Source organism: Halichondria panicea, chromosome 5 (assembly GCF_963675165.1).
Source record: "Halichondria panicea chromosome 5, odHalPani1.1, whole genome shotgun sequence".
In the NCBI taxonomy this organism is placed as follows: domain Eukaryota; kingdom Metazoa; phylum Porifera; class Demospongiae; order Suberitida; family Halichondriidae; genus Halichondria; species Halichondria panicea.
This window is the reverse complement of record NC_087381.1, coordinates 147,111-173,585: the sequence shown is the minus strand read 5'-3', so window position 1 is coordinate 173,585 and position 26,475 is coordinate 147,111. Positions and strand designations below refer to the sequence as shown.

Below are 26,475 nucleotides of genomic sequence, written 5' to 3'. Positions count from 1 at the left end.
TGATCAGTCACGCCCTCTTTAAATTGAACGCTGAGAGCCACACCTATTTGGAGGTGTGTCGATCGGCCTTCAGCCCCACCCCCTTCTGAGGCCGGTACTGGTGTTGACCTGCTACACACACGTACACAGAGGGCTGTACCCAGAGGCTGTAAGGAATGGCTGCCATGTTGCAGGAAGTGTGTGCCTTCCTGGAGAACTACTGGTGCAGGAATCAAGTGCTTAGAACAGTTCAGGTACGTGTCACTGTCAGAACCATGTACCCGAATGAAACCACGTACGTGCATGCTTACTGCACGATATCATACTTTAATAACCACACTGGCGTAACAACGTGAGGTGGCGCAACATCCAATCATTGTGGGGAACATTGTGGCCGTCGGTTGGCCAAGTGGTTAAGGCGGTCTGCTTATAGATCGGTTGGTGATTCCTGTCAGTAGCAAAAAAATTTTCGATTTATCATCAATAATAAGAAAAAGTACAAGGATAATTATAGGGGCCTTCACTACGAATACTGGAACTCTACAACATTACATTTAAACCAGATGAAAAAAAAGAAAGTCTCTTTTAAAACTCAGTTTTTAATTAACTGATTTTTGAAAGAGCCTTTCTTTTATTCTTTCGTACCAACATGTTCTGTTGTATGCACATTTTTCTTCCATAGTTTTATTAATACAGGAAACTAACAGCTTCTGGCTATTTCCTTTGCTGTATGCATAGACTTGTTAATAATGCTGAACTGTTGTTCATTGTCTTCTATAAGGTATCTTTGTGCAGTACGTGGTATCTTGATTTTTCTATAACTGTACCCCCCTTTGATACGAGCTAGAATGTATCATCTTTTTTTACATGCAGTTTTCCTCTGCTCTCGTGGGAGGTCTAACGGAGACCTCCCACCCTGCACTTTCACTCAAGATGGCCACTCTGTACAGCTCACTGGCGAACATGAGAATCATCTCTCGTTTCCTTGATGACCTCCCGGCACTGGCACACACACTCAAAACATGGAGGAGCATCAAACTTATGAAGGTATACAATAGAAGTGTACAGTATTTAGGTCCTCATGTTTAAAGTGGTGGCAAGGTACATTTATTATAATGTGAAACTCCTCCCTCCATAACGGACATCATAGGGGAACACAGTTTTGGCTATTATACAGAAGTGGCCTTTGTTGAGGGTTTGTTTTGTATGTACACAAACTGTTCATTTGGGATCTGGCTTTATATTGTTTCTTCAGTGATTGTGGTCATTAAGAGGGTTCCACTGTATTATTTCTTCCACTCATACATGCAGGATGTGTCACTACCTGCTAAGCTAGCTGAACTCTTCTCCGTATTATGTGGACTCCTCTATTACCCTACTGAACACATGGCCTGGTTAGTAGACAACAAGTTGGTCACTGGGAAGTCTACCTCATTGTGGATGATCGCCATGGTGCTATGGGGGCTACCCCTACTAATTAGCGCCCTACAATCTACAACAGCCCTTATGAGCATAAATCAAGAAATGGAGTTGCTCTGGAGACAAGAAAAGAGTTCAAATTCGATGGAAAAACAAGTAACATTTTCTGATCAACGACAATATGTTGGGAGGACTCCTCAGATGCAAGTGCTTATGGCTCGAAGGTTTCATATCCTTCTCTCTATTATTCAATCGTTGTCGGACTTCGTGAATGCTGTGCACTGGTTACCAGAGGGCGTGTTGTGGTCAGGGAAACTCCCCTTGTTCTGGGTGGGGCTTCTAGGAACACTCTCCTCTCTCATCGGACTATATAAGATTGTGCCCGGACATGTCGTCTAGTCAAATTGATGTGTATATTCTATACAATATTGTGTTTATCCTACACATTTTTGTATCGTCTTCTTGTTGCCATAGTAATGTAAATTTTAAACATGTGGTGGGTCATGTTTACAAATAGTGAAGGTAATACCTAGTTGTAAATATCGTCTACAGCCAAAAATAAAAGATGATTTTTCCTATTGTCCATAGCTATAAAAGATTATTTTGATTTCTTTTTCTCCTTCTTTTCTTGCTTGAGCTTCTTCTTCTCCAGCTTCTTCCTCTCTCTGTCGTTCTGGGACCGGATGAGCTTGTAGAACATGAATCCTGAGAAGGAATATGTAAAGCAGCGACATTAAGAGCCGAGGAAATACAATGACACCCAAATACAATGACACCCAATAGCAGTTTATAGTAACTAAAATAATCACTAATTACAGTGGAACCACTCGTAGTGGCCACTCCTGAAGAAAGGCCAACTACCAAATGAATAGTTTGTGTACAAAGGCTACTCGTGTACAAAGGCTACTCGTGTATATAAATGACCTTGCCCCCCAAAGCCACTGTATCTATGGTAGAGCATGCAGTACACGTAGTATTAATATTGTAGTGTACTATACTGTACTCCTAGCCGCGCACAACACCAGCTCACGTACCTACGAGGACCAATATGGCCAGCCCTGGCAGGATGATCCAGAGGTGAAGGGAGCCAGACACAGCGTGAGCGTGGGGAGGACCGAAGGAGTCAGCCTCTGCTGTAGGTAGGTCGGTAGGGTCGCTGGCCATCTGTCTGAGTGTTAGTATGGTGGAGGAGACTGTCGGGAGAGTAAGGTAGTGTGAACAAAGCTTCCCTTTTGTACAGCTTTTATTGTGTATATCAAGTACCGCAAGAGGAACGGGGCGGGGCTCGTAGCAGGTAAATACACTGTTCTAATTAACGCACACTTGCTGGTAATAATCGTTTATGTACACATGCATAATACCAAGTTTTTTGTACCTCGAGAAATTTTATAAACCATGAGCACACACACACATACAAAGCAACTAAACTTCTATCTATTTCTAAACACACTAGTGCAGTTTAAAAGATGGCAGCTTGAGGCTGCTAGCACTTGGTAGCTTGAGACCAGAGTTCTGAATGTTCTTGACTGCAGACAGTGCTTTATTGGGAGCAGACGACATTGTACTCTGTATACAATAGCGTGTGTGCAATAAGGTAGGGCAGTAGTAACTCAGTACACAACTACACACATGTAATCATTGATTTTAAGCATTGAATACTGTTCAAAATCAATTATTTTATTTTTATTCAGCGCACAGTATAGTGAACTAGGCCTAAGAGGTGGTAGGTAGTGTGGGCACATCTCTGCATGTACAGAGGTCTACTATATATATGGAGTATCCCTCCATACTCACCTTAATGGCACTGGTGGGCGAGGTCTCAGACTTCTCCAGTTTAGTCTGAGCATCCACATGGACAAGTATCTCGCTCATGTTAGTCTCCAGCACCATCCCACCAATGCAAATCTCACTCATGATGTTATGAACCTGTGTGTGGTACCATTATACATAGCGTAACGTTGAGGTTGCTATGGTTATGGTAACCTATCACCCAGCAAGGCTATAGCCTTTAAATTGCTGGATTTGGATTTGTACATAAAATTACAATATCACAGAACTTGTATCTAAGCATACTCATTGGAAAGCTAATTCTGAGAGCGCATCTTAAATTGAACAATCTGAACACAAATTGCAGGCTCTCGAGATAATATAGCCATTATTGTCATAAATAATCATCACACCTTGTCCATGTGGAAGATGAGATCAAGCTCACACACGTTCTCAAAACAGCGATCAAGAGTCTCTACAAACACCTATATACAGGATAGGGGCGTAGTTGATGGGTGTGGTCAACATATATGGACACACTCACCTGAATAAGGTCGAGCACTCCGAGCTCGCTCTCACAAGAGTCCACACAGAATACGAAATAGAGAGTGGCATAATGACGGTAGATGAGCCGGAAATCACCTCCCCCAAGTTTACTGCATGTGTACGTACGTGAAATAATTATCGTACTGTTCACGGAGTTACTTACGAAGACCCCTCTAAGAAGTTGCAGATATTATCATCTCTCCTAGAGACCAGATGATAGACTTCCTTGATGATAGCCTGCTGCTCGTCTTCATTCTGTGTACGTGTGTGTGTTTTGTCAATAGCTACATGACTCGGTTTATACTCACGTAGTAAGTGTAGAACTTTGATATTCTAGGTTTCCCCTGATTGTTGAACACCAAAATAGCCTTGATCATCTTGAACAAAACAGTGCTACAGCTTCTTCCTAGATCCTTCAATTTTATTCCAATTAATGCCCAGTGTTGATCATGGGACTACTTTCACTATCTTAGATAAGTAATATTGAAGATTTTTACTTTTGAGGGCGGCTATTAACGGTCTCAGTGTGTCGCCGCCCCCTATAGGAGAGTCTAATAGGGTGTGTGAGATACTGGTATCTATGCTGTGAGTGCATCAATACTCCTCCAGAGAGATGGTACTAGGCAGTTGTGCACGGCTACTGGTGCGAAGACTAGCTCTGAGGAAAGGTGTCTCGCTGGTGATAGTGTGTGTGACACTCCTGGGAGCGTTGCTACTCTATCACCAATACTCTAAACCATCGAATAACGTGAATGGCGATATTAGACGAATTGTTGTGGTGAGTTTTCATGATTAGAATTATTAAACGACTAATTTCTCACCCTCTAGCCGTCACGACATTCACCCGTGGAGGAGGTTGCAAAGAAGGAAAATGAAGCATTACAACAGCAGCCGTCACCGCGTCATCAGGACGGTCCAATCAAATCGCAGCAACCACATGTAATAGTGAAAGAATCAAACGAGCCTGACGAAATTATCGTGTTTCCGGAAAATCTGCCTGAGTGTATATTTTCATCAGCACAGCCAACGGGAGATCATGTCGATGTCACCGTACGTTATAATTATATATCACTGTGTCACTATATAACTTATCGCTGTTGCCATGGCTACAGATGAGCGAGTTGGTTGACCAGCTGGCATTTGATGACCCCACGAACCCTAACGGCTGGAATCAAGGCTTTGACATCACGTACAAAATGGAGGACTTTATAGAGCACCCCCTCCAAGTGTTCGTTGTACCCCACTCCCACAATGACCCCGGTGACTATTATAATAATAATAGCTATTAGAATAATTATGGTGAGCTTAGTAAATCAGCGAATTTATTTCGGGCCCAAATGCTCCATTTTCTGAAAAAGCGTGGTTTACTTGATTGTTTCTTTAGAATTATATCACGCTGCACAGGTTGGATCAAGACATTTGAGGAGTATTATCGTGCGCAGACTCGGAACATTCTCAACCTCATGACAGACAGTCTAGCTGGAGATAAGAGGAAGAAGTTCATATGGGCAGAGATATCGTACCTTGACCTTTGGTGGACTGAACAGAGTCCCGCCAAGAGAGAGCAGTTTAAGAAGTGAGTTATCTGAGTCCAGATCCCACTTTTCCTTGGGTAACTAGAGCTAGCAACATTACATCATTTGTATCCTCAAGCAATCTATAGTTACCGAGAACTATAGCTCCTAGTTCCCGGGAACTATAGCTCCTAGTTCCCGGTATGCTAAACACACACTCAAGTCAGTGGGATCTAACGTGTGGTGTGTTCCATTACCCCTCAGGCTAGTGGAGGGTGGTCAGATAGAGATAGTGACAGGTGGCTGGGTAATGAACGATGAAGCCAACACTCACTACTTCGCCATGTTGGACCAGCTTATAGAAGGTCATCAATGGATGGCAAAGAACCTCCCAGGTAAGTAAGTGTACTGACTTCCATTGTTACTTCCCTCTCTTCCTTCCCTTTTTTGAAGTACTTCGGATTTACTTTCTCAATTACAATTATAGAATCGTTACATTAGCATAGTTACAATTTCAATTATTAGCATATAATTATAATTATTTCTACACGTAGGAATCAAGCCTTCCACTGGTTGGGCGATAGATCCCTTTGGTTACACGGCAACCATGCCGTACCTGCTACAAGGGACAGGGTTGGAGTCCATGCTCATACAACGAGTGCACTATGCTGTCAAGAAACAACTGGCTTTGAACCGTCAACTAGAGTTCGGTTGGCTACAGCAATGGGATGGCGGCTATGACTCGGGTATACTGTGTCACATGATGCCCTTCTATAGCTACGATGTTCCTCACACCTGTGGACCACACCCAAAGGTACAAAGCTCTTATTATTATGAGTTTTTGATGAATACTGTTACCTCGTCATGGCTGATGGCTGATGTTATTGTTGACTTTCTCTCTCCTAAGGTGTGCTGTCAGTTTGACTTTATTCGTTTGCCTGGAGGGCGTATAAAATGTCCGTGGAAAGTCAGTCCCGTGGCTATCACCGACGACAACGTCAAGGAGAGGTGAGCACACACACACACACTAAGGAAGGTATATCCCATGGTTGTTTAAATGGAGAATTTGGTCATACTAAAGTTACAATAAGCATTCCATTTTAAAGAACTCTTTTTAAGCTTTCAGAAATCAGGAAATCATTGTTAAAACACAAGTTATGGCTGTTCAAAGATGCCATGTACACCAGACACAGTCCCATGCAATAGTTAACACTGTAACACTATTATACTTCCTCTATACAGAGCGGAGATGTTGTTGAACCAGTACCGGCTCAAGTCCAAGCTCTACCGTAGCAACATCGTCTTAGCTCCACTCGGTGATGACTTCCGATGGGACAGCCAACGGGAGATCGATCACCAGTTCACTAACTACTATAAGCTGATGGACTATATTAACAGTCACCCTGAGCTACACGCTAGCGTACAGTTTGGTACATTGTCGAATTATTTCGATGCTCTTCGTGCGACTAGTCCGCCTGACAGAAGGAACAGTCTGGTGCCTGATGGACTACCAATGCTCACCGGGGACTTCTTTACCTACGCTGACAGGTGTGTGGGTGGGTGTGGGGTGTGTGTGTGTGTGTGTGGGGGTGTGTGTATGTACACGCGTACATTGCATGCATGGGACTGTACATATGTATGTGTCTAGTGTAGCATTTTTGAATGGCCATAACTTTTGTTAAAATGATCCTATTTGAATAATTTTCTGATTTTCTGAAAGCTTAAAAGGAGCTCTTTAAAATGGTATTTTCAACTCACAAATTTGTGATATGACGAAATAATGATGTTAGGTTTGAGCATACCAAATGAAAGAGCTCCTTTTAAGCTTTCAGAGAACCAAAGTATCATTGAAATTGGGTCACCAAAACTGAAGTTACGGCCGTTCAAGAAGTAGTATGCAATATCACCCCCCACCCCCCCCCCCCCCCCCTCAGGGCGGACCATTATTGGAGTGGCTACTACACTTCACGTCCCTACCATAAGAACATGGACAGAGTGTTGCAAGCATACCTACGAGCTGCCGAGGTTATGTACAGTCTAGTCATGTCACATGACCTTCCTGTTGACGGCAAGCTAAGGGGTGTGGCCTCACATTTAACAAGCGCTCGACGAAACCTGGGGCTATTCCAACATCACGATGGAATCACTGGCACGGCTAAAGATCACGTTGTCGTGGACTACGCAAAGAAGTACGTATACCATATAGTCGTATGGTGGACATCATCGTATGTAGAGCATCGTATGAAATTATTCTACTGCAATATTTCACCTGTAGAGCGCATATTTAAGTGTGCAATGTACCGTCATTATTTATCTTTGTACAGAATGCTTTCGTCTATAACTGCTTGTCAAGGTATCATCTCCGCTGCTCTCAAAGCACTCACTACAAACACCGCTCCCTCACCCGATGTTGTCATGGAGATGACTTTTGAACCTAATGAGAAGTTTGAGTTGAAACAAGTGCCCCAAGAGTCAATTATTTCTGTCACTGAGGGACCAAAAATTGTGAGTTTTGTGAATCCTCTACCTCAGGTTGCCAAGCAACTCGTCACAGTCACAGTCAACTCTCCAAAAGTTATGGTAAGTATATAACTTTCCTCGTTGTTACCATGGGTACAGACCACACCCCTTTCCTCGCTAGGTATCCAACTCTAGTGATGCGTCAGTAGCATGTCAACTTAGTCCAGTCTGGAGTAACGGGGTCATCGCCATGGATACGTATCGACTATCATTCCCTGTGGTCGTACCACCCCTCGGCTTCTCGCATTATCAGCTGAGTCAGCAAGGGGGTGTGGCCTGTGTTCCTGCCAACGTACAGTACATCAACATGGGCCCTATACAAAGGTGAGTATTGTACTGAACTACAGTTTGCTGGTGGAAAAGCTTCCGCAATGAGCCTATTTTGATAGCTAACTTTGAGGTTTTATAGCTTTTTCTACTATAACATTTCACCCCCCCACACACCACATCCCCCACACACACACACCACCCACACACCCCACACACACACACACACACAGTGATGTGTTCAAGACAGAGGAGGTGGTGTCAGCGGCGGACTTTGTCCTCTCCTCTCACTCAATATCTGCCAAGTTCTCCGGCACTAATGGACTACTCAAGTCCATCACCACAGGGTGAGTGTGTGGGTGTGAGGGTGAGTGTGTGGGCGTGTGTGCGGTGTGCCTTAGAAAGCTAGTGACAACAATATTTTATAGTGCCGTACTTGTTTTTTGTGTCGCCTTAAATATACAATACAGTAAATATTCCATAATCCACTGAACTAAAACACCAACTATAATAATAATTATACAGTATGTATAACCACACCCCTAACCACACCCACTTTAGATCGTCTGAAGTGCGTACTGAGGTAGAGTTTGTGGTCTATGGTACGACATCTGGTAAGGACAAGAGCGGTGCCTACCTGTTCATGCCTGGAGGGAAAGCTAGTGGGGTCTCAGCAGGGAAATCCCCTGTCTCCGTGGTGATAGGACCTTTGGTGAGTGGGCGTGACAAGTTGTATGTAGTTTTTTTATCAATTATTGCCTCCACACACACACAGCTACAAGAAGTGCGTACAATCGTCCAATCAGGTCTCGTCGTGCACTCAGTTCAACTATTTAATTCTCCGGGAATGGACGGACGTTCCGTTGCCATTAGCAACCTCGTGGATATTACGCGAGAATCTAACAAGGAAGTGGCAATGCGAGTACACACATCGATAGCCAACACTCAGGACACCTTCTATACTGATGATAATGGATACCAGCTTGTTAAGAGACGGACTTACTCCAAGTTAACCCTCCAGGGAAATTTCTATCCAATGCCCACCAGCGCTCTCGTTCAGGATGCTAATCACAGGGTCACTCTCTTCACTGGACAACCACTGGGCGTGGCCTCGCTTAAACAAGGTGAGCAGTGCAATAGATTACACAGTGTACTGTTACTTGTACAATAGTCCTGTTCACTTAATGGTTCAGGATTCTTTCAGCTGCCATAATTTGAATACCGTGGATCAAATGTCAAATTTTTTAGGATTTTCTGAAAGCTTAGAAAAAAATAGTTCAAATGGTGTCATCAAAAATCATATTTGAGAGATAAAATTATTTGCCGATTTGGCGATACCATGAATAATAGCCCATGGTCCAAGGCCGAAAAATGACAAATTAGGGCCCCAACAAAATTTTGGATTGCAACACATCATTTGAAAGGTCTTTTTTTAAGCTTTCAGAAAATTATAAAATTTATGACATTGGATCAACGGTACTCAAGTTAAGGCTGTTGAAAGATGTTCAACTACACCCCCCTCCATCAATGGTTCGGGATTCTTTCAGCTACCATAACTTGAATACCGTGGATCCAATGTCAAATTTTTTAGGATTTTCTGAAAGCTTAGAAAAAAATAGTTCAAATGGTGTCATCAAAAATCATATTTGAGAGATAAAATTATTTGCCGATTTGGCAATACCATGAATAATGGTCCAAGGCCGAAAAATGACAAATTAGGGCCCTGAAAAAATTTTGGATTGCAACACATCATTTGGATCAACGGTACTAAAGTTAAGGCTGTTGAAAGATATTCAACTACACCCCCTCCATCAATGGTTCGGGATTCTTTCAGCTGCCATAACTTGAATTCCGTGGATCCAATGTCAAATTTAGTAGGTTTTGAGTACAATAATTGTATGCCACACTAACTCCCACCCCCACACACACGCCCCCTCATGCCGCGCCTCCCTCCAGGATGGTTGGAGGTGATATTGGACCGTCGACTCATGCAGGATGACAACAGGGGACTAGGACAAGGAGTTAAAGACAGCGTACCAACCAGAGAACCATTCAGACTACTCGTTGAGAGGAGAATGGGCGAGGCTTCGGTGAGTGGGCGGGAGGTTGTATTGTTTAGCGAGTAAAATTATTTAGGCTTGGCAAAACAAGGTCTGCATAATATTTAAAATTCCCAATTTTATCTAATGCCGTCTATCAAATTATAATTATTTTTATCGCCAATAATAGTTCAATTGCTGCCTTATTCGCCAAATTTATTCATTATGTTTGTCTTTATTGCCTCCCTATAGCCGACGGCCCAGTTGGTCTACCACTCTCTAATGGGTCACGCTACATTGGACTCTCTCCTCCACCCACTCCACATCCACACCTCCCCTCACATCTCCCACACCCTCACATCATACACACCCTTGCCACGCCCCTTCCCATGTGATTTCAATCTCGTCAATCTGCGGACACTGTTGACTGAGGGTGGTGGGGAGACTGCTGAGTCAGCGCTTATTCTCCACCGGAGGGGTTTTGATTGCGGCTTTGATGTCGGACCGTTGCAATGCTCATTGGTCGACGGGGAGGTACGTATGTGGTTACCTAGGTGACGGTTACCGTGAATGCATGTACGTAGGTACCATCACTATTAGCTATTTCAGTTTTGCCTTAAAATTAATATTCAATTAATTAATGTCATGCTGTATGTTTGTAACAGCCCACCCCCCCTTACAGGTGAAGCTGTTGGAGCTGTTTAAAACTCCGCCCACTGCTGTAAGCCACACCTCCCTCAGTCTCCTACACGAGCGAGCAGTACTGGACAGTGACACCGGCTTCCTAGCTCACGTTAATCCGATGGACATACACACCTATAGACTGACTTGGTAGAGCTAGATTATTATATTAATTTTATATATATACATGTAGTTCAATGCAAATCTGCATGTGTTTATCACACAACCACCTCCACCAAGCTAACTTATTTGTGCTAATACTTTCGTCATCAAATAATATTATAATATATATTATATATACAGCAAACACGTTTTGTACATAATAAACAACACTTGAAATAAAATAATTGAAAAGGGTGTGGTATATAATTACGTACAGTTTAAAACTAAAATTATACTAGTTTACAGAGGGTCGTCGTGATGGCAACGGTGTGTGCATTCGCATCGACCCTGATAGTAGTTTCGTAGCATCGGCCACGGCTTTGCAGCAGTTGACCATCTTTTGCCAATTTTCTGAGTCAGCTTCATTCAAAATGTCCCCAGTTGTCTCAAGGAGTTGAATACTCGATCCGACAATCGCCATGGCAGCACCGAGTATCTCTGTCTGTGACTCATACCCCCTCTCCGTCAAAACCGCCGCTCTCCCGGCAAACTGGCGGAAATACGAGAACTCTACAGTGCTGTCAACAGCCGCAAGTAGAGGTTTGCCGAAAATCAAACATCTTTTTCTGTTATCCTCCGAATGATGTGCTGCAAACAGTTTGAGGCTGGACAGGAAAGATGAAGTGGTTCCTTGTAGACAAACAACTAGATTAGCAAACTGACTGCGATCTGTTTCCTTCAAGGATTGGTTTTCACTTGCATTCTTGCATCCATGTGTTAGAACAGCAATGTTGTTTGCAAACGTCTTGGAGATCTGTAGCACTTGACTTCGAGTCATAGAGTTGATGTAGTCAGGCTTGAACATATCGTAGGACATGTGAATGGCTTGTTTTGCACGCTCGAATGAGTATCGGTCCACGACGCTCGGCCGTGCTGGTTGGCATCGACGATCTGCCAGTGCTGTGAAGTACGCTGCATGAGTGGCCGCCTCGGTTAGTACGATAGCCTGCTCTGTCATTGACTCCACCGTGCGATAGATTCCCCCCAGGCTGTGTTTGTGTAAGTTCTGTGTCAGATCTTTAATAGATATTGCAAGCCCTTTGGTGTTGGCAACAATAGCATCTCTTGACTTGCTGTACGATTCGTTGCCCTGGGATATCGGCTCGAGTGCAGCTGGTTTCTGCCCGGCTACTGGCTGGTAGGTGTTGGACTTGGACTGAAGTAGTAGGAGGTCGGCCACTAGTTGTATTCGGTCACAGGAATCGCGGCACGTTCGATTGATGAGCTCTGGAGTGAGGAATAGGTCGCTGGGTAGACTGGGGGAGGTGGGCAGTACCTCTGTGGGGAATGGGGGCGTGGCCATCTGTGTGGGGAGGGGACTGAATAGCTATAAAAAACCAAAAATAAGGACAATTTGTTGCTATTCAACCATACACACATACTATAAAAGATGCCTGACATGATACAGTGACAACATGAATGAGAGGCTCACCTGTCTTGTCTTATACTAGTTCCAGGGAGATGTTAGCTGTTTATACAGAAGATGGTAGACACTTTAGTAATGGCAATGGAGTTGTGGGAGGTCCAGCTCTGGTACGGTACACACGTATACACACTGCACAGGTCCCTGGAGAGCAGGCACGCCCATTTTTGCTGCAGGAGTGGGTGGGGCTGCTCAACAGCCGACAGCTGTTTCAAGGGCGGCTTGAAGTATTAAAACGTCAGGCCGATTTTTCTCTAATCAGAAAATCAGCCCGAGTCAACACTGACTTATAATACTTAACACTCTTTACCATTTTTTTGTGTTTATTAATGACCTAGCCTCGAGACCAGGCCGATTAAAATACAATCGGCCTGGATTCGAGGCTATTAATGACCATGATTATTAACCTGTATTATTATGGTTTCAAGCCACTTGAAAGATTCTGTTTGCAACCATGATAATAATAAAATGCAGCCACCAATTAACCAGCATTTCAATGGAGGTGGGGCTGCTTGCAGCTTGTTTTTGCCATCTATGTTTTTGCCAATAATTATTAATGCATAAAAAATGATTATGAGAACAGTCATAAAATGCAATGAACTATGTTTAAAAAAAAAAAAAAAAAAAAAAAAAGTATGGTGAACTATTTAGGTGGAACCTGCTGCTGGGTGTTGCGAGACGGGAGGGGAACATCCTCATGATCTATGACTGTTTCTGGTGTAGGTACACTCACAAATGTTACAGAATGGCTGGTAGGATTACGCAATGTCATAAACGTGTTTGGAGTGCCCAATTGAGTAGAAAAATTTGTTGGCACAGGTGTTTCAGAACGGCTGGAAGTAGCAGAGGGATTATTGAGCGATGCCATAGATGTGCTTCGAGTGTCCGTTGGAGAAGGATGAGAATCGGAATCAGTAGTGTGAATTTGTACTGTTTTCCTATTCCTATTCCTATTCCAGAGAAAGAAAACAATTATTATTGCTGCTAGTACAACAATCGCTACAACAATTCCTATCACAATTCCAACAATTTCTCCTACAGCAAGATGGGAATGTCCTGTTTCATCTACCACATATGTGGTTGGAAGAGGGTGAGGTGGTGAGGGGGTTGGAGGGTCCAGGACGTTAATGTCTGCAGTCACTGGAAAACAAAAATCATATATTGCAGTTCTTAGAACCCTATTGATCCGCTTTGGATTCGCTGATGGATTATTGATATCATACGCTGAGAGGAGCTGGTACGATTTTAACTGAGGGTCTGCAGTGAACAGGAACAACGTGCCATTACTGTACACAGCTGGTGGACACTCTCCTTGAGGGCAAAAAAACTGCCTCACTGTCAGGCAGTACATAGCTTCCTTCCTTAAAACTGCTACTAAAAAATTGTGGTATATCAATTATCTCACGTTCTTCGCCAGGAACAGATACCAATCTAGAGCTAGCCTAGATCCCAGGCCGCACTTCCCACTTCACAGTTTAGTTAACGATCTTTACCATCCACTCAAGGTGACTGCGACTAAAAATCAATTTGATACGGTTGTGTTTCGAGAATAATTATGTACTAACGTGGGAATAAATTCCCTGGGTGTCCCCCTCTGTGCATACCATATGCAACAGTTCAGTTCACAGGAAATCAACAATGAATTTTTAATTACACTATACATTTCATCATCCTACTAACTGACCACACAACCACTCACACCATAAATAAAATACTCTTAAAATAAATACAGTCTTTACAGAGACGTGGTTTCTTGTAGGCTATTATTGTCCACCCCCGCCACAGAGACATCACTTCGGCTAGATTGCAGGGAGTTGTTGGGATCACCGAGATCACCACGCACCGAGAGAGGGGTTGCTTTAGCCGAGTAGTATCCATGGTCTGATGTAGTTGCAGAACTTACCAAGACATATTTCGGGGTAGGAGAGGTTGTAGCCTTGTCATGGACCTGGTCAATCGAAATCACTACTGTATTTTCAGCATCGCATGTTTCTTCGACAGGCTGATGACTGTTTTGGCCAAAGACAGGAGCAGAAGTTGTTGCTTTCCCTGTGTCCTTACGAGCACGTATGTTTTTTTTTCCACTGGATTTCTTCCATTTTCGATATAATAGAAATAAAACAAGCAAAACCAGGACAATTAAAACAAGCACAACCACCACCACCACCATCACCACCGATATAATCCATAGATTTAGATTGGCTGTAGTTGGAGCTGTGGTTGGAACTGTGGTTGGAGCTGTGGTTGGATTATCGGTAGTTAGAGCGGCTGTAGTTGGAGAAACTTCATCGGTAGTGGTCTGAGGGGACTGAGTAGGTTCATCTGTCACTACAGAAGGGCTGTTTGGATCAGGTACAAATGCTATAAAGCTAGGAGATTGGCTTGTCCCTACCCCTCGAGCTGCTTCTACCAGAGCAAAGGTAGTACTGTCCATTGTCAGAGCCACCATATCAAATTTTTGATTGTTCCTAGCAACGACAACCAATCCATCGTTGACAATCATATGGGGAGAATTAGACGAATCTTGTAGAGTCCCCGGAATAGATTGAATGGCCCCAGGCACAGCATAGAACAAATCTGATGCATCGACCTGCGTTAAATTAATAACAGCCGTATAAACCAACAATATTGTTCTGCTTTGTGCCTCGAAAACGACAACCTTTTGTATTTCTTGATCGAAAGTATGCGATTGAGGGACGCCGCTTGTCAAGTGCATTCGATTATAAACAGTGAGAGTACTTTCGTTTCGTACAGCCAAGAAAGTACTTGATGCAATAGGAAACCCCAGTTCAATGGCAGTGAATTCCAGAGGGGCATTGGTGCCATATGACGCAATCACGTGGTATTGGACAACTTGACCTCCACTTGAAATACACTTAACCACAAAGGTCACTGTTCTATCTTGTGGGATTGCAGGAAGGGAGTAGAGATTGGTTATTTGCATGCAGTTGGGAGCCAGGCTAACAGTTCTTTTGTATTCTTGCTCTGACACGGAGAATAATCGAACTTGATTACCGGATACTACTAATGCATAAATATCATCGTCGACTGAAGGCAACAGTGTAGAGAGAGTTTGAGCGGCCTCCTCGATGCCAGACTGCATAGAATGAATTTCCCCATTATCAATAGCAAACTCCAAAGGACGGTGGCCCTGGAATGTAAGAAAGAAGTTTTCAGGGTTGGTAACTGATTTCAAAAGCTTTGTTGGTTGATGACCATCAGGGTAGGACCATGAATCCACATGCTCCAGCAGTGAACCTGTTGAAATATTCCTGAAGATTTCGAGGGACAACAAGCCAACAACTACCGTGTACTGCTCATCTAGTATGCTGTTTTGCAATGCTTGACCATTGTCATACAAAGCAGCCGGGCTTGTGAGACTTGCAGTTGAAGATCTGTCAAACTGGGTGATAGGAAGTTCACCAGGATCACTCGGATAGGGTACCTTCAATATATTCGCATCTGTAAATGCAATGAAGGAGCCTGCAAAAAAAATACATGTATATTAGAACTTGATTGACTGTGGGGGAGCTTGTAGTTAGAATATGTTTTGAACAAGCTGTTTACAAGCTAGCTAGAATGAAAACAAACCTTGCAATACGACATCGTCTGAGGCTGAGCAGACCACTGCTCCCAAGCCGCCTAGGAGAACCAGCCAAACCATCCACCGTCGAAAAATGCTGTTAGATTGACTTCTGCACATTTGCATAAGATTTCTTGCGTTTCTTCTTTGTACTATAGCAGAGAAACCAATCAAAGATATTTTTGGTCAAATCGAGCATAAGTGTTCAGTTTGTACAGCTGCACCTTCCACAGGTAAATGCACAATACTTTAGTTTGCAAGCTAACTGCTTGACTGCTTGGCCAGCTATCAGTAATCTGTATGTGAGGAATATCAAATAAGCTTACAGTGCAACAACCAAAGAGAGTAGATTTTTTTTTATATTATTTTTTTTCACATTTTGTGGCATATCTTCTGAAGTAAAAGTGATATGATCTATTTGAGTGCAGGTACTGAAAGTTCAATTATTGGCGCTTCCATTGGACCACCACCTGTTACATCATATGACATCATCACTATGAAATGGCTGTCTGAAGATGTGTACCTCCGAAAATATGTTAGGAATAGAAGTAGCTTATTTGTTTGAGTTAAGATCTGAAATTTATTGTGTATGTACCTGACTATATTGCTCATCTTTTGAGCTTCAACGGAAGTCTGGGCTGCTAGTAAGTTCTGAGAAATACTGAATTTTGTTGTTTTTTGGTGGCAAATATGTTAGGAATACAACTTTCGATTTTATGCTAGTTAAGGTCTGATTTTTGAGGAGCATGTACTACAATAGCATAGAATTCATCTGTACTAACTTACAGGAGCTAGACAAGTCTCATCTTTGCTAGAGCAGCCCTTCTTGTCAAAAATGGTGATTTTGCTCCGTTTTGCTACTTTTGCTGACGTATGCAATGATATTCATTGATTTGTGACATCACAAATCATCTTGTTGTTATTTGCTACATCCAAAGGTCATGTGATGTCTACCTGCAAATACACAGTTGGTGTTGGTCATTCTGTGTCACAGGGGCGTGGTAATTGAGCTTACTACGTAGCCAAATTGCCCCAAAAGTCATAAAAAGCACTGTTTTTGACAAGATGGGCCGCTCTAGCAAAGAAGAGGCTAGCCTAACTCCTGTAAGTTAGTACAGATGAAAAGTACACTATTGTAGTACATGCTGCTCAAAAATCAGACCTTAACTAATATAAAATCTAAAGTTGTATTCCTAACATATTTGCCACCAAAAAACAACAAAATGCAGTATTTCTCAGAACTTACTAGTAGCCCAGACTTCCGTTGAAGCTCAAAAGATGAGCAATATACTCAGGTACATGCACAACAAATTTCAGATCTTAACTCAAACAAATAAGCTACTTCTATTCCTAACATATTTTCGGAAGTACACATCTTCAGACAGCCATTTTATACTGATGATGTCATGTGATGTAACAGGTGGTGGTCCAATGGAAGCGCCAATAGTTGAACTTTCAGTACCTGCACTCAAATAGATCATATCACTTTTACTTTAGAAGATATGCCACAAAATGTAAAAAATGTGTACCAAAAAAAAAAATCTACTCTCTTTGGTTGTTGCACTGTAGCATTTTTATTTAGTGTGTAGGCCTCAGGGGAAACCACCTGGGGCTCGCCCGGCATCCGGCATTCCTAGCTCATAGTAAAACATGACGTCAAATGACGTCGTGCGTTTCCAATCCCTTTCTCTTCCTTCATCTATTTATATAATATGAGCAAACTTCCTCGAATGTCAGGGAGACCATTGAGCTCTGGACGTACGATTCGATTGACGTACCAATTATACCGTCAAAAAGAAAGGTGCCTACTGTAGCTAGCCATATATAGTACCTGGAGTGCTGATAGTACGTGGCCGTGGGTTAATTATGTTACTGTACATTATTTTGGTGGATGAGTAACACTGGTGCCCAACTAGGTGGGTACGTGGTACGGGTGTGTCAGAAGCCAGGACTAATACTGTCTCTGAGTAATAAAATGGCTTTGAATTTTGTTGCGTAGCATTGTAACTTACGGTATATTCACACGTGTGTACATGTACCCCCCTCTCCTGCAGGTATGGGTATATCCCTGTATAACTACGTGAGGTGTGAGCTGACCAGGGGACATGGTCTCAAAGATGGCCAGGGACTGTTCTCAGAGAAGCAAAGGAGGGTCACTAGGTTCATGAAGACTCCGAGGGAACTAGAGAAGGTGATGGGGCATGTGTCCACAATTAATGTGCCCACACTATCATTGCATTATCAGCAAATACATTGAACATGTGTCAGCATGCATGATATCATCATTATACTAGCTGATTATAATCATCTAGCTAGGTACAAAGTGTGGTACAAAGTGTGGCGACCCGCCACACTTTGTACCAGCCACACTTTGTACCACCACACTTTGTACCAATAAATGTGTGTACTAATATGAAATACTGTGCCTGGCAACTAGACACATGTGACAATGTATAATCTCTCTTCCTCACACACCCACACAGTTAATGCTGTTTGGGTTCCTAATAATGATGGTAAGCTGGTAATTTATGGTAAGATTGATGTGCTGTGACAATCCTCCCATATATTCAGGATACCTTCTTGTTTGTGTTCACATGGCTGCCTCTGAGAGCCTTGCTCAGTCTCACTGTCTACACAGCCATACTGTCATGTTGCAGGTGAGGACACACGTAGGACAGATAGAACAAGTACATCAAAAGGTATTCCCCTGCACCACCTTATATACATGTACGAGCCTAGTACAGTAGAACCTCGATTATCCGGACACCTTGGTTCCAGAAGCAGGCCGGATAAGTGAATATGCCGGATAATCGAATAGATAAAACCACGCCTTGATCCACCCACTTTATTGATAAACAGCAGTGCCACATGGTTGTCTGCGCATGTGCAGAAGATAAGCAGGCATGTCTCCATGGTAACAGCTGCAATGCGCATGTGTGTTTGAGGGACACGCCCATTTTCTGAATTATTTTTTAAAAAACTTCCAAGCCGGATAATCGAGGTTCTGGATAATGGAGGTTCTACTGTAGAGATATGTGAGATGTGCACCAACTAGGACAGGAAACTTATACATCTAGATTGACTGCACACTGTACACTGTACCACAAGTGCATGACAGCACATGTACAGTAACTGGTTCACATGTGTGATCTTGTGATAATACTTTGCTGAATTTGCTGAAATGGTATAGCTACAAGAGTTGACACAGGTGTGCATTCTAACTGGGAAGCCCCTCTAGGTCTAGACTCGGGAGACGACACATAGTAGCTTAGCCTCTTGATCTTATAGCTCAGTCAGTTCTTCCCTGGTCCTCACTATTCTCACTAGTCTACAGTCAGAATATGGTAGTCTCCAAATTTTAAATCTAGTGTTAAGTGGTGTTAATTGAGTCTGTTGACCTTCCTCTGACATGATGTATGGAGAGGTCATGTATTTAGGGGATTTTTTAGCACACTTAGTGGTAGCCTCGGTCCCAGGCCGATTTTTTTTTAATAGAACGAAGTTGAAAAATACGGCCTGGTATTGATTGTATCTGGGCGTGGCAGGAACCGGAAACTAAAGCAGAGATTCTTCACATTTTGTTTCCTGCTTTTTTTCTGTAATACTAAAGGTCTACGTAGAGGCATTTTACTCCCGTAAACGTTACAGTAATGTAGCTCCGTGTTATGTTCTCAATTTATAGCTAGCTAGCTATGCATGGCATGCAATGCGTTGTCTTGTTTGAAGCAAGATGGCCTCACTCTCATGGCAGAACAGGCCCAGGCCTCAAGCTCCTGTTTGAGGGAAGGGACGTGTTTATCTGGTTCCCAAAGGGGTATGGCAAGTCTCTCTGCTATATATCAGTTGCTACCCTTTTTAATGGACTACAAGCTAGGTAGGACCAAGGCTCCTCCTGTTGACAAAAGTGTTGTTCTTGTTAATTGTCTCTCCCCTTGTATCTCTCATCATGAGACTCATGATTGACGTGACCAGGTCAGGAGTCTAAACAATAGAGGTGTTTTTGCTGCCATCCTCAGTAGCAATAAAGGAATCGACAAAGATTTGGTTGCCACTGCCAAAGAAGTGTCTTCTGGAAGTATTTCCTGCTGTATACTGCCCCAGAGGCTGTTGTTGAAGACCATGTACCACAGTTGGAGGATTCATTTTGCGTTCATTTTTTGTTGTACCAATTTATTAAAAAACCACGCCCAGATCACGCCCAAATACAATCAATACCAGGCCTAGTAGGCGACCTAGCGTTCAATTGGAGACGGATCGGCCTGGGGTCGAGGCTAACTTAGTGGCTGCTATGAATAATATTGTCAGGTGCTGGACTGTGGACAGAAGATTGACATTTTAAGAGGTGTGAAAGGGATATTATTATAGTGGTTGGAGTTAGGATAGATAACAGAGAAGCGAAATTGAGTGGGCGTGTTGTAGATCCACTCAATTTCGATACTGTTATTTTGATACAATAATTATTATTGTAACCTATTGTTAAACAAGTGGACACCTCTGCACTCTACCATCTCATCAAGGGACAGTCTGTCATCAAGCTGTATGTCTTCTTCAACATGATGGAGGTGGGGAAGAGGGCTTGGCAAATTATGCTAGCATGGGAATATAAGGAGACTTCTAGGAACTATATAGCTTATTTGAGAATAATAGGGCACTAAACTAGCATAATTTGACCCTCAGAGTCTGGTAGACCTAACTTCACACCTTATATATGGTGTGTAATCAGTGCCAAAAAATAGGAATGCAAATTAGAAGCAGAAGTTCACAAAATTATGACCACAACCCACAGAACTGCAACCACAACTGACTGACAAAACTGCAACCACAACTGACTGACAAAACTGCAACCACAACTGACTGACAAAACTGTAACCACAACTGACTGACAAAACTGCAACCACAACTGACTGACAAAACTGCAACCACAACTGACTGACAAAACTGCAACCACAACTGACTGACAAAACTGCAACCACAACTGACTGACAAAACTGCAACCACAACTGACTGACAAAACTGTAACCACGACTCAAAAAATGGGTGCATCAATGAAACTGGATGCACGGGCAGTGATAGCTGTGGGCTTGAAATGGGAAAGTACATAGGAAATGATTGGAATTGATTCAGTTACATGGAATGGAGACTTTGGCACCTCCACCGTGGCATCAGCACCCGCAGTGCTTTCATAATTGTATGATGCATGAAACATCCATCTTCTCTTTTCTTTTTATAGCCTCCTTTTAAAAGGTCACCAAAGGTTAAGTGTGTCTTACATCCTCTGATGTGCCCGAAGTCTCCATTCCATGTAACTGAATCAATTCCAATCATTTCCTATGTACTTTCCTATGTACTTTCCCATTTCAAGCCCACAGCTATCACTGCCCGTGCATCCAGTTTCATTGATGCACCCAGTTGTGGTTACAGTTTTGTCAGTTGTGGTTGCAGTTCTGGGGGTTGTGGTCATAATTTTGTGAACTTCTGTTCTAATTTTTGCATTCCTATTTTGGCACTGATTACACACCATACTTATAATGCAATAGCTCTGTACTGTAACCACTAGGCAGACATGGAGGAGTATTTGTCATTCTCTCGCAAATGTCACCAAACACCTCTGTAGCACCTACGTTGACCCTAAAGCTGTGTCCCCTCTACTGGCTAATCAGCTGGACAAATGCCCCGGTGTGAGGCCAATCGGTTAGGAGTCACTGCTCGCAGGATAATTGCTAAGGCCCCACCAACAATAGATATTCTAGACGCTGCAGGTGGTTTACAGATGTGTGCTGGGCAGATAGCAGGTTGTGAGCCAGCAGCACACTCAGTGAGACATTAGTTTTCTCTTTTGCAAAATTTCACTTTCTGTAATGCTACAACACAACTACAAATAAATCGTCTTTTCAGAATAAGAGTGATATGTCATTAAATTGGAATAATGGGTACACCATGGCCAAACTGGCTGATTTTTTGAGAATAGTCAAAAAGATAATAGGCCTAGTGAGGAATGATGGCTGGAACTTTGATTGCTTTGTGGTTGGGGTTGGGTATTCCAGTAGGTGTTAATGTGTACATAGGGACATTATAATGCCACAGGTTTGCCAGACTAGCAGTTTTATTGTCCATATACATGTGCTGAGAATAGTTAAAAAGATAATAGATTGTCAATGCCTAGTGAGGAATGATGGCTGGAACTTTGATTGCTTTGTTGTTGGGGTTGGGCATTCCAGTAGGTGTAATGTACACAGGGACATTGTTGTGGACTGTATAATGCCACAGGTTTGCCAGACTAGCAGTTTTATTGTCCATACATGTACATGTACATGTATATTGATACTGTATAGCGGGTAATTTTCGGGGGACAAAATATTCGTGGTTCAGCAATATTGAGACATTTTGTGGGTAATATTTTCGTGGTTGGAGCTTGCACTGCAGGTAAAGGTAGGCAAGGTCGCTTCATTCGTGGGTAAAATATTCGTGGTCAGACCTCCAACCACGAAAATCACGAATATTTTGCCCCACGAAAATTACACGCTATACGGTAGTCATTTGTGGATAGAGATGACCTATGACACACCATGCATGACCCACTCTCTCACACACACACACACACACCATGACCACTCTACAGATATTCGACAGACTCCTAGTAGCTTTTCAAGAGCTAGCAACATGACATCATTTGTATCCTCAAGCAATCTATAGTTACAGGAAACTCTAGCTCCTAGTTCCTGCAAGTACTACACGTGGCTCATGGACTAGGCATGTTATAAATTGCTGAAAGAGATGATGTCTCGAGGAAACACAGCTTTGGGAGTTACCTGGCAGAAATGTGCTTAATAGCCTCGTAACACGGATATTTTTCGAGGCTCCACTGCAGATTCAATGTAAAATCATCACGTGCACCACTCCGTTTCCTATCCCTCTAACTCTTCAATCTATGGTGTGAGCAATCTCAGTCAGTTTAACTGGGACCTAGGTGAGTACTGAATACATGAGCTTTCATTAGTTTGCAATTTTACCCTTGCAACTTACTTTGCATACATGTACAGATGTTATTTCCTGTCCATTGTGTGCCTGTGCTGATCAAACCATTATGATCACATTTTAAGTCTAGACAACCTACCCACAGGTGCCAGTAAATGTGCTTGTGCTAAATCTTGGTTCAATGAATACTTGTAAATGCTGTCATAATTTTGCACAATGCTGAGCAAAGGGTGAGGTGTAAGCTATTTATAGGTATTGAATGTCTAATGTCTAGACCATCCACACGACACACTGCATGAGTTGAATGAATACTCTGATGATCTCATGAGTCGATATGGTCTTTTGTTAGCATTCCACAGTATTCCACATGTATTGTACTTCTGCCTATGTGCATTATACCCACACACCCACACACACACACACACACACCCACACACACACACACACACACACACACACACACACACAGTCTACCTAAAGTCAGTGCTCCCTGTGGTAGTCATGGTGATGGTTCTGGAGGTGGTGGTTGACTCATCAAACATGCCTTCATCACCAAGTTCAATGATATCAGTCCTGATGTGTACAAGAAGTACCGTACCCTCCTAGCTATGGACCTCGTCACTAGTAGACAAGACAATGTGAGTATATAATTATTAGGGTGGGCACTGTCAGTCTACCGTATACCGGTAATTTTCTTGGGGTAAAATATTCGTGGTTAAAGCTCTGACCACGAATATTTTACCCATGAATGAAGCGACCTTGCCTGTTTACCTGCAGTGCAAGCTCCAACCACGAAATGACTAAATATTGCTGAACCACGAATATTTTGTCCCCGAAATTACCTGCTATACGGTATTGTTGATAACTTGATGTGGGAACTGGCATGACAACTGTTGCTATGCTACTATTATTATAATGTAGTGTCTGATAAGTGCCAATGCCCTTTGTACTTACATCCTTTATTGTGGAGTACTGTATTCATGGTTTGTTGTAGTGGTCACCCACTTCAGTTACCTCACTTCCTACTAATGTACTTTGTCCACCTGTGAGCCATATTTAAGATAATTACTTTTATTATGTGTCATCTATGCTGGCTAAAACTGATCACACTGACCTTGTGTCTAGCCGGATGGGTTCATACTACTCCCCCTGGCATGTCTGGTGAGAGGGGTGTGGTCTGGTGGGTGTGGTCTGGTGATAGGAGGGTGGACTGTGTCTGTCATAGCTTATTATCGTGTTATTATTATTGATGTGTTTGTGCAGTTATGGGATACATTGTATCAAACGTTTACTTTCCCTGGGAGAAATGGAGCAATCCTATTTGTCGTCTTGTATCTATGGTAAGCATTCACACACACCACCCACTCCACATACACACACACTGACCCCTCCGCCCACTCCACACACACAGTTTGCTAGCTGGCAAAGTTCTACTTGGTATTACTTTACTGGGGAAATCTTGCCACTACCGATCGTCCCCATCACCACCGTGTAGTCATAGCAGCAACAATCTGATTGGTCAATCATCCAGTCACATGACAACGCAAGGAAGTTTTATTCCACCTATACTCAGTCCTCGATATCGGATATTGGGCCGTTGGTTCAAAAGTCAAGCGAACAGGTGCTGGGGAAGAAAACTGTCCACTTATGTAGCAAGTGTCAACCTAAACCACTAGCTCAAGTGGAGCGCTTCACACTGTGTAGCAATAGTAAATCAATTTCATTATTATGACTGTATAATATTCATCATTATTATAAAGCTAGGGTTATAGACTTGTGCATCATTAGAGAATTAAGACAAAATTGAAGTAATCTATATATATAAGCAACTACACAAGTTCACTATTGTTCGAAATCAACAAGTCACAAAGGAGTGATCGTTGAATGGCATTATTATTTTAATCAGAAACCAGCTAGCAACTACACACATACATACATGTACATATATTCAAGATGCACGTTGTCAAGGTTATAAGAGTGTAATAAAAGTCATACAGTCCCTTTCGTGTTATTTTTTTTTTATTACATAGTCAGTCGGTCACATAGCCTCAATTAAGGCATGATTTGCTAAGTAGTCGTGATATAAAACACAATAATTATAGCACGAGAATCCTCGTATTGTTTGTGACTAATTATTTGCTATATCTATTACTTTATAATTTGTTTGAGGTCAAATATGTGCATTCAATGTGTACATGTATCTGTTACAAGTGTTTACTTCAATTCCAAATAGCACGAATGACTTTCTGTCAGATTGCTCTTCAATGCACTTGGCCACATCATCAAGAAGAAGCGAACACAGTTGCCTTGGATACGTCAATCTCTGTGACTGTATTGCCAAATGCTGTGTGTGTGTGGGCGGGGTAAGACAGTGTGTGTGTGTATTGAGTGGGCGTACCCACCTTTAGGTTATTGCTCAGTACAGATGACGGGGATGTCCGCTTAAACCTGAGAGGGAGATTGGGTACACAGTTATTCCATTATGGCGACACCCATAATCATTTATTACCCGAGGCGCGCGTGGGCGGCCACGGGTATAGTATAGTAGTCCGTTGGTCTGTTTGTTTGTAATGTGTGAGTCTACTCACCTGCATGCCATGGCACTGCGTTTACAGCATGGATAGCCTTCATACAACAAGTTATTAATTTTAATAGTGGCAGAATTTCATGTTAAACCTTCGTTGTCAAATAAAAACGAGCAAAAGCTAAGAAGCTTGTGACTGGGTCTGCTTACCTGGATGCTCTAGCACTGCGTTTACAGCATGGGTAGCCTCCACACAACAAGTCAGTACTTCTAATAGTGGCAGCTTTCGGTGTTAAAGCTTCGTTGTCTAATAAAAGCGAGCAAAATGTAGCTTGAACAGAACTTGCACATGCGTTACTTATAACTGAAGTGATCCTGTACCAGGTCCAGAAACAATGGAACAGGGTCACTAAAGTAGAAAGCTGTATATACCAGGAACAATATTGGAACAGGGTCACTAAACCAGAAAGCTTGCTTTAGCTGACTGGGATCCATGCAGGACCTGGAGCCATACTTCTCTGAGACTCCATGCTTCTTTGCTGTGATCCTAATCCACAGTGCATATATTTATAGTACTACTACCTGTTCTCAAATGTTTCAGCATGCCTCCAGTCTGGTTTAGTTTTATTGCTCCTGAGTTGCTGTGCAAGTCATGCATGATGATGATAACAACATCACTATATGCACTGCATTATATCACTCTTCTGGTTTCTTTATAATCATGTCACCAGCCGAGGGTTTGCACTTTAGTGCTCTAGTTTGTTTTTTGTTTTGTGCATAGTTTTTCCCAAATTTTCATTTTTTTTCGCCTTGGGCACATTATCGTGTGCATGCGCTGCTCAACAACAGTAGGCTCGATTCCAGGCCGCAGGGAAAAAGACGAACTACAGTGCCTGTAACCTAGGGAGTAGAATACAAACATTTGTATTTAATTAAGTATATCTTGAGTTTGGAACATTTCTAAGAAATGATGCTGATACCATTGTGTAGGTGAACAAATAAGCTACAAACATATTCAAACTATTTCTCTAAAACATTGTTATAGTGGAAAATCATTTAGGTGAAAACGGGGATGA

General features: G+C 42.6%; 6 protein-coding genes and 1 long non-coding RNA gene across 14 annotated transcripts; 3 read left to right on the top strand and 4 right to left on the bottom strand.

Moving 5' to 3' along the window:
• Positions 1-57: 57 nt before the first annotated feature.
• Positions 58-1,892, top strand: LOC135336591 (peroxisomal membrane protein 11C-like). Its single transcript, XM_064532452.1, has 3 exons — positions 58-233; positions 853-1,026; positions 1,291-1,892. The coding sequence occupies exons 1-3, from the start codon at positions 156-158 to the stop codon at positions 1,795-1,797; spliced, it is 759 nt and encodes a 252-aa protein (XP_064388522.1). The 5' UTR covers positions 58-155; the 3' UTR covers positions 1,798-1,892.
• Positions 1,858-4,180, bottom strand: LOC135336609 (AP-3 complex subunit sigma-1-like). Its single transcript, XM_064532474.1, has 7 exons — positions 4,020-4,180; positions 3,875-3,966; positions 3,710-3,821; positions 3,579-3,650; positions 3,193-3,324; positions 2,433-2,964; positions 1,858-2,103 (listed from the first exon to the last, which is right to left on the bottom strand). The coding sequence occupies exons 1-6, from the start codon at positions 4,086-4,088 to the stop codon at positions 2,848-2,850; spliced, it is 594 nt and encodes a 197-aa protein (XP_064388544.1). The 5' UTR covers positions 4,089-4,180; the 3' UTR covers positions 1,858-2,103; positions 2,433-2,847.
• Positions 4,181-4,237: 57 nt separating this feature from the next.
• Positions 4,238-11,039, top strand: LOC135336434 (alpha-mannosidase 2x-like). The gene is made up of 17 exons (XM_064532225.1): positions 4,238-4,489; positions 4,540-4,761; positions 4,824-4,971; positions 5,116-5,287; positions 5,490-5,620; positions 5,780-6,039; positions 6,133-6,233; positions 6,468-6,773; positions 7,160-7,414; positions 7,550-7,805; positions 7,867-8,069; positions 8,246-8,359; positions 8,574-8,724; positions 8,788-9,136; positions 9,969-10,102; positions 10,304-10,585; positions 10,734-11,039. The coding sequence occupies exons 1-17, from the start codon at positions 4,325-4,327 to the stop codon at positions 10,884-10,886; spliced, it is 3,402 nt and encodes a 1,133-aa protein (XP_064388295.1). The 5' UTR covers positions 4,238-4,324; the 3' UTR covers positions 10,887-11,039.
• Positions 10,991-24,810, bottom strand: LOC135336558 (talin rod domain-containing protein 1-like). Of its 2 annotated transcripts, none has more exons than XM_064532413.1 (3): positions 24,800-24,810; positions 12,327-12,431; positions 10,991-12,213 (listed from the first exon to the last, which is right to left on the bottom strand). In XM_064532413.1, the coding sequence occupies exon 3, from the start codon at positions 12,195-12,197 to the stop codon at positions 11,130-11,132; it is 1,068 nt and encodes a 355-aa protein (XP_064388483.1). In that variant the 5' UTR covers positions 12,198-12,213; positions 12,327-12,431; positions 24,800-24,810; the 3' UTR covers positions 10,991-11,129. The 2 variants fall into 2 exon arrangements, with proteins under 2 accessions (XP_064388483.1, XP_064388482.1); XM_064532412.1 differs by having other exon boundaries at positions 10,991-12,197.
• On the bottom strand, positions 13,950-16,213 carry LOC135336471 (uncharacterized). The gene is made up of 2 exons (XM_064532275.1): positions 15,909-16,213; positions 13,950-15,800 (listed from the first exon to the last, which is right to left on the bottom strand). The coding sequence occupies exons 1-2, from the start codon at positions 16,024-16,026 to the stop codon at positions 14,053-14,055; spliced, it is 1,866 nt and encodes a 621-aa protein (XP_064388345.1). The 5' UTR covers positions 16,027-16,213; the 3' UTR covers positions 13,950-14,052.
• On the top strand, positions 17,547-24,648 carry LOC135336629 (transmembrane anterior posterior transformation protein 1 homolog). 7 transcript variants are annotated; one of them, XM_064532506.1, is made up of 10 exons: positions 17,547-17,701; positions 17,955-18,091; positions 18,384-18,413; positions 18,472-18,557; positions 20,382-20,462; positions 21,515-21,715; positions 22,520-22,867; positions 23,345-23,513; positions 24,139-24,215; positions 24,287-24,648. In XM_064532506.1, exons 2-5 carry the CDS (start codon positions 17,957-17,959, stop codon positions 20,455-20,457), a joined length of 327 nt encoding a protein of 108 aa, XP_064388576.1. In that variant the 5' UTR covers positions 17,547-17,701; positions 17,955-17,956; the 3' UTR covers positions 20,458-20,462; positions 21,515-21,715; positions 22,520-22,867; positions 23,345-23,513; positions 24,139-24,215; positions 24,287-24,648. The 7 variants fall into 7 exon arrangements, 4 of the variants coding, with proteins under 4 accessions (XP_064388576.1, XP_064388577.1, XP_064388579.1 ...); XR_010394851.1 differs by lacking the exons at positions 20,382-20,462; positions 21,515-21,715 and adding an exon at positions 23,021-23,105; XR_010394850.1 differs by lacking the exons at positions 20,382-20,462; positions 21,515-21,715 and adding an exon at positions 23,021-23,112.
• Positions 24,811-24,908: 98 nt separating the features above from the next.
• On the bottom strand, positions 24,909-26,099 carry LOC135336645 (uncharacterized). Its single transcript, XR_010394866.1, has 3 exons — positions 25,610-26,099; positions 25,278-25,323; positions 24,909-25,219 (listed from the first exon to the last, which is right to left on the bottom strand). It is a non-coding gene; the product is annotated as an uncharacterized LOC135336645 (long non-coding RNA).
• Between the last annotated feature and the right edge of the window lie 376 nt (positions 26,100-26,475).

Bases quoted from the DNA above. Each gene is read 5' to 3' on its own strand.
- LOC135336591 (XM_064532452.1), top strand. From the start codon at position 156: ATGGCTGCCATGTTGCAGGAAGTGTGTGCCTTCCTGGAGAACTACTGG. The intron at 234-852 runs GTACGTGTCACT...TTTTACATGCAG, and splicing joins AAGTGCTTAGAACAGTTCAG to TTTTCCTCTGCTCTCGTGGG. The intron at 1,027-1,290 runs GTATACAATAGA...TCATACATGCAG, and splicing joins GGAGCATCAAACTTATGAAG to GATGTGTCACTACCTGCTAA.
- LOC135336558 (XM_064532413.1), bottom strand. From the start codon at position 12,197: ATGGCCACGCCCCCATTCCCCACAGAGGTACTGCCCACCTCCCCCAGT.
- LOC135336609 (XM_064532474.1), bottom strand. From the start codon at position 4,088: ATGATCAAGGCTATTTTGGTGTTCAACAATCAGGGGAAACCTAGAATA. The intron at 3,822-3,874 runs GTAAGTAACTCC...GTACACATGCAG, and splicing joins AACTTCTTAGAGGGGTCTTC to TAAACTTGGGGGAGGTGATT. The intron at 3,651-3,709 runs GTGAGTGTGTCC...TCCTGTATATAG, and splicing joins GAGTGCTCGACCTTATTCAG to GTGTTTGTAGAGACTCTTGA.
- LOC135336629 (XM_064532508.1), top strand. From the start codon at position 17,957: ATGGGTATATCCCTGTATAACTACGTGAGGTGTGAGCTGACCAGGGGA. The intron at 18,092-18,383 runs GTGATGGGGCAT...ACACCCACACAG, and splicing joins CTCCGAGGGAACTAGAGAAG to TTAATGCTGTTTGGGTTCCT. The intron at 18,558-20,381 runs GTGAGGACACAC...CCTATTGTTAAA, and splicing joins GCCATACTGTCATGTTGCAG to CAAGTGGACACCTCTGCACT.
- LOC135336434 (XM_064532225.1), top strand. From the start codon at position 4,325: ATGGTACTAGGCAGTTGTGCACGGCTACTGGTGCGAAGACTAGCTCTG. The intron at 7,415-7,549 runs GTACGTATACCA...ATCTTTGTACAG, and splicing joins GTCGTGGACTACGCAAAGAA to AATGCTTTCGTCTATAACTG. The intron at 7,806-7,866 runs GTAAGTATATAA...TTTCCTCGCTAG, and splicing joins TCAACTCTCCAAAAGTTATG to GTATCCAACTCTAGTGATGC.
- LOC135336471 (XM_064532275.1), bottom strand. From the start codon at position 16,026: ATGCAAATGTGCAGAAGTCAATCTAACAGCATTTTTCGACGGTGGATG. The intron at 15,801-15,908 runs GTTTGTTTTCAT...TTTTTTTTGCAG, and splicing joins AGACGATGTCGTATTGCAAG to GCTCCTTCATTGCATTTACA.